The sequence below is a fragment of the Physeter macrocephalus genome, chromosome 7, assembly GCF_002837175.3.
Source record: "Physeter macrocephalus isolate SW-GA chromosome 7, ASM283717v5, whole genome shotgun sequence".
NCBI classification, from domain to species: domain Eukaryota; kingdom Metazoa; phylum Chordata; class Mammalia; order Artiodactyla; family Physeteridae; genus Physeter; species Physeter macrocephalus.
The window spans coordinates 144,905,096-144,914,756 of record NC_041220.1 but is presented as its reverse complement, the minus strand read 5'-3'; the positions used below and the strand labels follow the sequence as shown (position 1 = coordinate 144,914,756).

The 9,661-nt window shown below is 63.4% G+C and overlaps 3 protein-coding genes across 9 annotated transcripts in view; 1 reads left to right on the top strand and 2 right to left on the bottom strand.

Annotated features, from left to right (window-relative positions):
- Positions 1–2,398, bottom strand: part of SLBP (stem-loop histone mRNA binding protein) — an 11,240-nt gene extending 8,842 nt beyond the window's left edge. The window contains exons 1-2 of the mRNA XM_024119430.3: positions 2,237–2,398; positions 2,015–2,131 (exon numbers count right to left, since the gene is read on the bottom strand). Coding sequence (XP_023975198.1) covers positions 2,015–2,131; positions 2,237–2,295 — 176 coding nt within the window. The 5' untranslated portion in view covers positions 2,296–2,398. The remainder of the gene's footprint in view (positions 1–2,014; positions 2,132–2,236) is intronic.
- A 1,262-nt stretch (positions 2,399–3,660) lies between these two features.
- On the bottom strand, positions 3,661–8,755 carry TMEM129 (transmembrane protein 129, E3 ubiquitin ligase). Of its 7 annotated transcripts, none has more exons than XM_028492447.2 (4): positions 8,443–8,755; positions 6,208–6,682; positions 5,368–5,635; positions 3,661–5,248 (listed from the first exon to the last, which is right to left on the bottom strand). In XM_028492447.2, exons 1-4 carry the CDS (start codon positions 8,645–8,647, stop codon positions 5,000–5,002), a joined length of 1,197 nt encoding a protein of 398 aa, XP_028348248.1. In that variant the 5' UTR covers positions 8,648–8,755; the 3' UTR covers positions 3,661–4,999. The 7 variants fall into 7 exon arrangements, with proteins under 7 accessions (XP_028348248.1, XP_007114195.1, XP_028348249.1 ...); XM_007114133.4 differs by having other exon boundaries at positions 3,662–5,248; positions 5,368–5,527; positions 8,443–8,754; XM_028492448.2 differs by having other exon boundaries at positions 5,078–5,248; positions 5,368–5,583.
- A 275-nt stretch (positions 8,756–9,030) lies between these two features.
- The window catches only part of TACC3 (transforming acidic coiled-coil containing protein 3), a 12,279-nt gene continuing 11,648 nt past the window's right edge, over positions 9,031–9,661 (top strand). Inside the window, exon 1 of the mRNA XM_024119423.3 lies at positions 9,031–9,345. The gene's annotated coding sequence lies outside the window, so the exon portion shown is untranslated. The remainder of the gene's footprint in view (positions 9,346–9,661) is intronic.

Here is a 9,661-nt window from a genome sequence, read left to right as displayed (position 1 = left end):
CCCGCGTCCCGCAAAAAAAAAAAAAAAAAAAAAAAAAGTGGAAACTAACTCCAACTGCATCAATAAGCGACTTTATACATTCTAGCTGAAAACCCAACGGCATGCTTTGAAAATGCAACAGCAATAACAAAAAAGTAATCCCTTCATGTAATTACCATTTCTCTCCTTATAATTACTCCACCCAGAGAAACTCAAATTGGATCCGTAAAAATAAATTTCCACAGTCTAAATATGGTTGGCAGGGTCTGAAATCAAATTAATGAACAAATTAAAATGACTCAATGACTGTACCGCACATGCACGGAACGACCAGCAGGGGCAATGTGCCTAGGACAGGAGCATTCCCGTCAGAACAAGGAGGCCTGTGGGGTTGCTGGGAGCCCGAGGAGTACCCACAGGACACAAAGGAATGCAAAGGAATGTAAAGATTAACACCTTGTCTTCAGCTAAAACAGAGACCACTGCAGGGCTCAGAACATGATCTCAAAGGTAGCATTCGACTACCTGTTCTTAACATCTAGCCCTAGGGCTGTCAGGGCCTCTTCTCCATTCACATCTTTTCCCAGGTAATCTCAAATCCCAAACCTTTTTTTTTTTTTTTTTTTTTTTTTTTTTTTTTTTTTGCGGTACGCGGGCCTCTCACTGTTGCGGCCTCTCCCGCTGCGGAGCGCAGGCTCCGGACGCGCAGGCTCAGCGGCCCCGCGGCACGTGGGACCCTCCCGGACCGGGGCACGAACCCGCGGCCCCCGCACCGGCAGGCGGACTCGCAACCACTGCGCCACCAGGGAAGCCCTCAAATCCCAAATCTTTAAAAGCCGTGATATGCTAACTCAACACCTGTGCCTCCCCGACCAGACTGTGAGATCCCGCCTGCTATTTCCTCCTCAACATATTCTCTTTACTCATCTGAAAAGCTTCTTAAGCCTCATCACCAGCTCCTTCCCCAGACCAGGGCTGCTCCACCCCCATCTCTTCACGGTGGCAGAAGATTTCACAAGCCACAGATTCCACAAGCGAGGGAGGTCTCCAGGCCCAAAAGCTAGAGTCACCCTTGAACTCCTCCCAGCACCCACCCCTAACCCATCAGTAAGTACTGGGCCTCCTGCCTTAAAAGTCCATCTGGAGCCACACACGCTCCCCACCTCCACTGCTCCGTCCTCACCACCCCCTTCCACTTGGGCAGCTGTCCCCCGCCCTACTCTCGTCAGCGCTCTGAGGCCCCCGCGGGGGGCTCTCCTAGGGACCCCCTCTCACCCCAGCAGAGGCCTCCCCTGACCACGCTGGCCGTCACCGGCCGCCCCGTCTCTGACATGCCCCATCTGACTCGCTGGCCCGCCGGTCACCGTGTCAGGGTGCAAGCAGAACAAGAAAGCAATCTAGGCTGACACGGTGTCTTGACCTCCCCGACACGCTGCTCAGCAGGCGTGTGAACACGTAAATGCTGCGACCAAGGCTCGTCAGGACGGAAGCGCCTAGGGAGCACCAGGGTGGAGGAGGGACACCAGGGTGGAGGAGGGACGGAGCTTCAGTCCCGGTCTGCATCCTGGCACCACCTTCTGTGGCTCTGCTGCTGACACCCAACTTTTCTGAGCTGACTCTTTTAAGGATCCACCTAATTGCTCTGGAAAGTTCTAAGTTCGTGGTGGCCCCCAACGCCATCCCCGGAACACAGCAGGGCTCGCTGACTGAGACTGAGCCCACTTTCTGTGGACACCCATCACTGAGACACCTCACCGTCGTACTGTGATGACTAGTCAGGGGTGGCGACCCAAGGGCGTCCCGACGAGTCAGGGGTCGTGAGGCAAAGGCACCCCGCCTAGTCACGGGTGGTGACCCAAGGGCATCCCCACTAATCACGGGTAGTGAGACAAAGGCACCCTGACTAACCGGGGTGGTGACCCAAGGCCGCCCCGACTAGTCGAGAGTTGTTGGTGACCCACGGGCACCCCCTAGTCAGTCAGGTGCGGGGACCCTCCCCCCCCGCTCCGGCCCCCGACGGCCGCGCCGGGCCCACCTGTCGGGTCTGCGGTCGCCCGGCGAACTCGAGAGGCCCTCGGCGTCCTCGGGCTTCCGGCGTCTCCCGTCGGCCGTGCGCTTGCGTCCGAGGCTCCATCTTGCGGCGAGCGGCGGGCTGGCGACAAGACACCACGTCAGGGCGGGGCGGCCCGGGACCCCCGCCCGGACCCCGCCCGCCGCTCTCCAGCCCGGGAGCCCTCCGCGCGCGGCCCGGCCTCACCTGGCGTCGCCGTCGCGGCGGCTCCCGCACCTGGGGGGGCTTCGCAGCCGGCAGGCCATGGCGACGCGGCGGGCAGGATCGTGGGGGCCTGGGGTCCGGCGGTGGCGGCGGCGACGACGGCGACGACGGCGACTTCCCTTCCTCGCGACGCTCACTGACTGCGCGCGCCCCGCCCCCAACAGCCTTTATGGGCCGCCGCCCCGCCCCCCGGGCTCCCGCGCGCGCCGAGCCGGTCGAGACCATCGGCCCCGCGCCGGGGGGAGCCGCTCGGAGGCGCGCGCCCCGCAGGCCGCCCAGGCCGGGGCGGGAGCCGCGAAACAGCTGCCCCGCGTGCTTCCATCCGGGAGGCAAAGAGGCGCCGCCGGGTTGACTGAGGCGAGGCCCTCAAAAAAGGTTACCCCCTCCGCCTTGGAGGCGGCCGGGCCGCCGCGACCCTCGGACGCTGATTGGCCGCACCTTCGCGGGCGGGGATAGGGGTATTGGCGGGAGATTCGGACGCTGGCGACGCGGGCGCGCGAAGGGAACAAGGGACGCGTCTCCGATTGGCCCGGCCCCGGTTTCGGGCGCTCTCCGATTGGTCGGCTCGGCGGGGACTGTGTCCGCGCTGGCGGGAACCCGGAACCAGGAAGGGGAGGCAGCAGAGCAACATCGGGCTGCAGTCTTCAGGCACGGAGAAGCCTGCGGTAACTCGCTGCCCGCGAGGATGCCCGGCGCCGAGAGCCTATGTGAAGTTCCCGCCGCTGAGCTCACTTCTGCCTCTTTCAGAGCCGCCTGCTGCGCTAACCGCTCCCCCACCCCGCTCACGGCCCACGGGCCCTCCGTGACCCCCACCGGGTACCCCACCCGGCGGGGCCCTGGGCCAGTCTCCACGCGTTAAGTGGTGATGCTGTGTGCAAAAGTAAAGACAAGGACTGAAGTCGGAAGAACATCAAAGATCTCCGGGATGTAAAAAAATTCGAGACCACCGGTGTTTTTTAAATGGGTTCCATGTACCACTTTCTAAAAACGTTTGGGGGCCAGCACCAATATGAGAGCAGGAAGCACGTGCCGTTGAGGAGCTCCCCGACCCAAGCTGCTCTCCTGGGCCACCCAGGCATCCCATGGGACACAGCGGAGAGCTCAAGGTTGGAGGCCTCGACCAGCAGGGCCCGCCACCTTGGGCCATCAGTGTCCCCTGTACCTGGAGGGCCTGCATGCTGACCCCCCTACAACCCCCAGGACCCTTCAACGACGGTGCCCTGGAAATGGGCTTTCTGACCCCAGCTGGGAAATGAGAGGAAGATTCCTGCAGTCTGCCTCCCTTCTCTTATTCTGAGCAAAACGTGTACATTAAAGCTGCCACTTCTAAGATGGCATCTCCCCAATTGTTACCAGAGCTTGAATATCAGGAAAAAACAAAATATTCCAATCGAGAAAATCTATAAACTCATAGTGACATTTTATTAAGTAGTGTATCACTTCACTACAATACGTTTATAAAACTAAGTAAGTTTCTTTTGTAGAAAAGAGAACCCCAGGCCTGGCTCTCCCTTGCCAAGGTTTGAAACTCCAAGCTGAGGCTGGGCATGGCTCCCGCCTGCCCCTCTGATGGCCTTCATCTGTGGGCACCCCCGAGGACCACAAAGCTGGGCTTCTCGCTCCCAAATACCTGGCTTTGGTGCAGCCTTGGGTGAGTCGGGCCAGCTGAGTCCATCTCCCCTGCTTAGAATGACCAGGTTTAGGGGGCTTAGGGCCCCTCCAACAGCCCCATCTGTCAGAGCTGTAGCCAGGGACCTGGCACTTGCCTCCCTGCTCCCCTCCTGCACCAGCAGGAATTGGGAAGACGGCTGCCATTGCCTTGACTGCTGGGCACTTCCCTTCCTAAGTGGGTGGACCCTGCGGGGCTATGGCCAGCCTCGTGCTGAGTCCCAACAAGCTTGTCATCCGGATGTAGGGCGTTGCTGTGGAGCATGGTCTTCAACTCGGTGCCCTCGCTACCAGGGGTCTGAAAGTTGGTCCTTTCCCTGGATTCGCAGCAGCAGGCACGTGGTTACGGGCCCCTCCCAGCGGCGGGGCAGCCCCCACAAGCACGGGCTAGAGAGTGGCAGCTGAAAGCAGCCAGCCCCCGAGGGGAAGCCCAGGGTGTCCCTGGGCTGGGAGCAGGCAGGGGCCACCCCCCCCCCCCAGGAGCGGGCCCTTGGCCGCCCACAATCACCAGGAGCCCCTGGGCAGTGCTCTCCCCCTCCACCAATGAGCTCTGCGCCAGGTCCTCAGAGCAGCCTCCGTGGGGGGAGTGGAGGGTGCCGATGCCACAGGGCCAGCAGCCGGCTTGGGGACAGGAGCAGGACAGACTGCAGCTCGGGCAAATCCGAGTCTGTCGTGTAACTGACGAGCAGTTAAGGTTTATGTGCCCCATACGTTTAAGGCAAGTGGCTTAAGTTAGGGCCATCTGGGGCAGACGACGGGGGTCTCCCAGAACACAGCTCAGGGGGCCCCAGAATGCTCTGGAGATGGACCCGACACCACGTTCTGTGTGCCCAGCATCTACCCCTAATCGGAAGCACGAAGAGTGGGGGAGACAGAGGCGCTGAAGACCCATCCCGCTGCTGCAGACAGAACTTCAACAGAAAACTTCTTTTTAAAACAAAACCCCAGCCCTACTGCAGCCTCAGCCCTTCTGCAGCGGTGAGTCGCCACACCGGGATGAGCCACCCATGACAGCCCAAACCAGGGCCCAGAGGCCCAACTACTCCCCAAGGCAGTGGCGGGGTCCCTCTGGCGGGCTCAGCGCACGGCACACACGTCCAGGATGCAGAAGCGCGCACGGCAGGTGGGGCAGGGCACACGGCTGGCCAGCCAGGTGTCGGGGCGCTGCGGGTCCTGGCGGCTGGCGAACCACTTGCCCATGCAGGTGAGACACCACATGGGGCGGCAACAGCACTGCTGGCACTCGCCCTCGTCCGCCTCCTGGCAGGTCTTCACCAGCCTCACGCTGGCCCGGGTCTGCATGCAGCCAATGCACGCCTCCAGGTCCTGCAGGCGGCCCAGGCGATCAGAGGGAGCCCTGCCAGGCCGCCCTGGGGCCCCACCGCAGGAGACGCGGTCCATGGGGGCCCAGCTGGGGAACCCGCCACCCCTGCCCAGCCCCCCACCTGGCTGCTGGGGACCGAGTAGGCCGGGTTGACCTCCACCAGGGAGGCGAAGGTCTCCAGGAACAGGTCGCCCAAGCTCTGGTGGATGACCACGTCGGCCGCGCTGCGGATGGGTGCCCGGAGCTTCTCACACAGCTCACCGTACTCCGTGGAGTGCAGCCTGCACGAGGTGTTTGCTGCTGGGTGGGGACCACCGGGCGCGTCTGCAGGGCAGGGCTGTGGTTCCCAGTGGGCTGGCAAGGTCCCCGGGCGGGCAGAGAGGCCAAAGCTGCGCCCCAGTGCCCAGGGCGCCCATGACCACACAGACGTGGCGGCTCAGGCACAGCCCAGCACCCAGCAGAGAGGACCCTGGGGCCGGAGCCCACAGACCCAAAGCTACCCACTGGCCCCCCGCAACGTGGGAGGGCAGGAGGGCGAGAGGACTGTAGCTGAGAAACAGAGCGCCTAGCCCTCGGCAGGTTCAGGCCCAGGGCGTGTCCCAGGAGGGGCAGCGCGAACTAGATGGGGACGGCTGGGCTTGGGCCCAGGCCTCAGGGCCGAGGGAGCCACCGGGCCTCCGTGCTACACGGCGGCCCCCAAACATCCCCCGTGTGCTCCCCCCGACATGCTGTGGGAGGCGGCTTGGAGCAGGGTGTGCAGAAAGGCGAAGCGGAGAGTACCTGAGGGGGGCCGGGGGGATGGGGGCGCTGAGGGAGGGGCACGCTGGAGGGGCGGCTGATGGGACCAGCTCCCACCACCGTCACCTCCTGGAGCGACTCAAAGACCGGAACTCGGGCGCTGGCTGGCCACACCCACCCCGGCAAGCCCAGCCTCACCCCGACCAGCCGCAGGCCCGCCTACCGGATGTCGAAGGCCGGCACGGCAGGGTCGGCACTGGCCACGCGGATGGTGAGGAGCTGCACGGGCAGGTTCGAGTCTGGGGAGAGGTCGCGCTGCTGGGACTCCGTCACGGTCAGGTGCACGTCCTGCTGCTGGGCCACGCGCACACGGTACGTGGTCACCTTCAGCACCCACGTGTCCGTCACGATCACACGGGCACCCGGCGCCCCCGTGGCAAACTTGTCGATCCGCCGGAACTCGGTGTCCACGGAGGAAGCAACGGCCCGCCAGCCTGACTGCGGGAGGGCATAGCGGGCCAGGGTGCGGGCCAGTGGGTGGTGGGCCCACCGGTCCCGGGACCAGTAGTAGATCAGGGCGCAGGCGATGGCGGGCAGTGTCAATGCCAGCAGGAGAAAGACCCGCCAGGTCTCCGGGGCCTGGCTGGGGGAGTAGAGCCGCTTTTCTGAGGCTGCGAAGCACATGCCCACGTAGTAGCCTAAAAGGGACGGGGCAAGCCTCAGCAGAGGTGGGGACTGCCACACTCATCCTCCTCAGGTGGTACCCACCAAGGTCCACAGTGCTGTCTCTGACCCTCCGGGGGCAGGGGGGGCACACTTCCTTTAGTCCCCAGCCCTGGGCATGGCCCTCTGCCCTAGTCGGCTCCCAGAGCAAGACCATGGTACCCCAAGGCAGGTGGACCTTGCCCGCCTCTACAGCTGACTCACCTCAGTCCTTGCCCTGTCCGCATAAAACATTTTTTTCTTACTACTTTAGTTTTGTACAAATGACCTATAACTACCAGAAATAAAACGAGAAAAACCTAGAAAAGCAAAAATAAATACAAGGATCTGGCGTCACCCAATGCAGAGCTGCCCACTGGCCCTCCTGGGGCCGGATCTTGGCCTCTGGACCCCACCTACTCTGAGAAGGCAGATCAGAGCATGGCCCATCCCAGAACTGGGATGTCCTGCGCCAGGCAGTAAACAAAGAATGACAGAAACATGTCACAAGGACACAGGAGCCAGCTCCAGGGCTCCTGCTGGCCAGATGGGGGCCAATTTGCATGTTGAAATTAATGAACTAGACAGTGACCTGCAGCACAGATTTGAAATTGCAAAAATAATAATAAGTATTGTTGATCAAGTTGATATGCTTTAAGTAACTCATCGTGTGGAAATAAATAACACATCTCTAAAGATTCAAAGGTATTTCAAAACAAATTAAAAAAAAAAAAAGACTCCTTGTCTGACCACAAGGCCAGGCTCCACCCCATTTCCTCCTCGAGTGGCCCCATAAGTCACTCGGCTCAGCTTCCAGTTTCCCTGTCCATCACGGGATGGTGATGGCCCAGCCCCCCACAGCCTGGTGGGAAGATGCAGTTAGAGGCTCCATAAAGCTGCAGAGATCCTTAGTTCCCAGGGCGGAAACCCAACACACGACCCTCAGGAGAACCCAAACTCCTCGTGTGGGAAGCCGGCTGGCGGGCATCCCTGCCTCCCTGGGGGCTCAGCACAGCTCCCAGCTCACCACGTCGGCCCCGCCTCTACGCTGGCGTGGGCTCTCCTCTGCCACCTTCCACACAAAGCAGGCAGCCCCCACGCACAGGCCAGCCTCAGCCCAGCCCGCTCCTGGCCACTTTCCACGCCCTGCTGCCAGCTGGAAACCCCTCCCTGTGTCCACCGAGCTGCACATGCTGCTGGCCACCGCCACCGCCCTCCCAGACCTACTTCTGACCCCAAGTCCTCAAGAGAACCCCACCTAGTACCCCATCCAACCAGCCAGCCTCCCAGAAGCCAGCTAGCACCTGGATCAGCACCCAGCACAGCCCCTGACAACGTCTGAGCGTACACACACACACACACACACACACACACACACACACACACGCCTTCCCTGGCCTCTGCACCTGTGACACTCCCAACTGGCGTCACCCTCTCTGCCTGCCTTTCCCGCACCCACCGTCCAAGGACTGGGGCGGGTCACCCCTATTTGCATCAGTTAACTCATGTCCCTCTCCTGGGAGCTGCCCCCCCATGTAACAGCTCGCCACCCGCCCCAGTGAGAAAAGCATCCCTTCCCCCAGGGTTGAGCCCGCCTTTCTGCCAGGTACCTGCAAGAGGCAGCTGCCGCCAGCACCGTTCTCCCGACTCCTGGGAGCAGACGGGCGCTTGGCCCGCAGCCTCGGCTCTCCCACACGGGCGCCCTCCGCCGTCCCTCCGCCGTCCCTCCCCACCTCTGGGGGCCCGCCGAGCTCACCTAGCGGCAACAGCGAGTGGCACAGCAGCGTGGCGGCCGTGCGGCGCAAGTGGTAGGGCACGAAGGCGGCGTCCTCGCTGCCCAGCCAGCCCGACAGCAGGTTCTGCACCGTGAGCCCGGCAGAGTGGAACTCGGTGGGGGTGAACACGAAGCACACGGCGAACACCACGTAGGCCAGCGTGAAGGTGACCTCGGGGCTGTCCATCGCGCCGCCGTCGCCTCCGGGACGCCGTCCCGGCGAGGCCCACTGCCCCAGCAAGGAGAACAGGCCGCGGCGTCCGGGTCCGGAAGACGCGGGGCACTTTGGGAAATGGAGTCCCCACCCTCAGGCCTCTCACGAGGCGCTCTGGGAGATGGCGTCCTGCGGGGCACTCTGGGAAATGAAGTTCCCGGTCCCCTCGCTCGGCCAGAAGTTGTGAGCTGCCGCGACAGTCCTCGCAAGGGTTTGGATGCTCCTCAGGACCCGCCTTGGTGGCGGTGCTGCACTTGGCCCCACTGCACAGCTGGGGAAACTGAGACTCGGGCGAGCGGCTCGCAAGCCCTGACCTTTCCGCGAAGCCCAGGCGCATCCGCAGCACAGCTCGAGACTCCCGGGCGACTGCGGGCCCCGCAGTCAGTGCCCGCCCACGAACGGCCTTTCCCCTACGCCCGCCTGGCGAGCTGCGGTTACCGAGAATTCCGGCGTCCGCCGCGCCCAGCGTGCCGTCACCCCAGAAGCGGAACCTCCTCGTGGGCGTGACCTGTGACTCGACCTCCCATTGGCTGGCGGCGCCCGTTCGTCCCGCCCCAGCCACGCGCTGATTGGCCGCGCGCGCCAACCGTCGGTATTTGAATCGGCGGCGGGCAGAGGGGCTCCCGGACTCCTCGCCTCCCGCTCCCTCGGTTCCGCGCGGCGGCCGACAGGTAAGGCGGCGGTGGGGTCCGGGCTCGGGGCTCCGGTCCCGCCTCTGGCCTGGCCTCGGATCTCTGCCTGCCGTGCTGGCGGCCACCCGGGACGTGGGCCTACGCCCCATCCGGCTCGTTCCGCGGCTCCGCCCTGCCCGCCGTCTGGGCCCCTCCTCGGGGTCCCCTCTCGCCTGCCCTCATCCCGCCCGCCCGGGCTCCCGCCCCTGCCTCCCGAGACGCCTGGTGGCTCCTATGTCGCCCTCCAGGAGACCCCCCCCCCCCGGCCCGCTGCGCCGGCCCCTCCTCTCCCTCTCCCGGTGACCTCGTCCAGCCC

What these genes read in the sequence shown, in the direction of transcription:
- TMEM129 (XM_028492447.2), bottom strand. Translation starts at nt 8,647, where the DNA reads ATGGACAGCCCCGAGGTCACCTTCACGCTGGCCTACGTGGTGTTCGCC. An exon ending in CCACTCGCTGTTGCCGCTAG is followed by an intron (nt 6,683 to 8,442) that starts GTGAGCTCGGCG and finishes CGTCCCTTTTAG; the next exon opens with GCTACTACGTGGGCATGTGC. An exon ending in GTGCCGGCCTTCGACATCCG is followed by an intron (nt 5,636 to 6,207) that starts GTAGGCGGGCCT and finishes ACTGGGGCGCAG; the next exon opens with CTTTGGCCTCTCTGCCCGCC.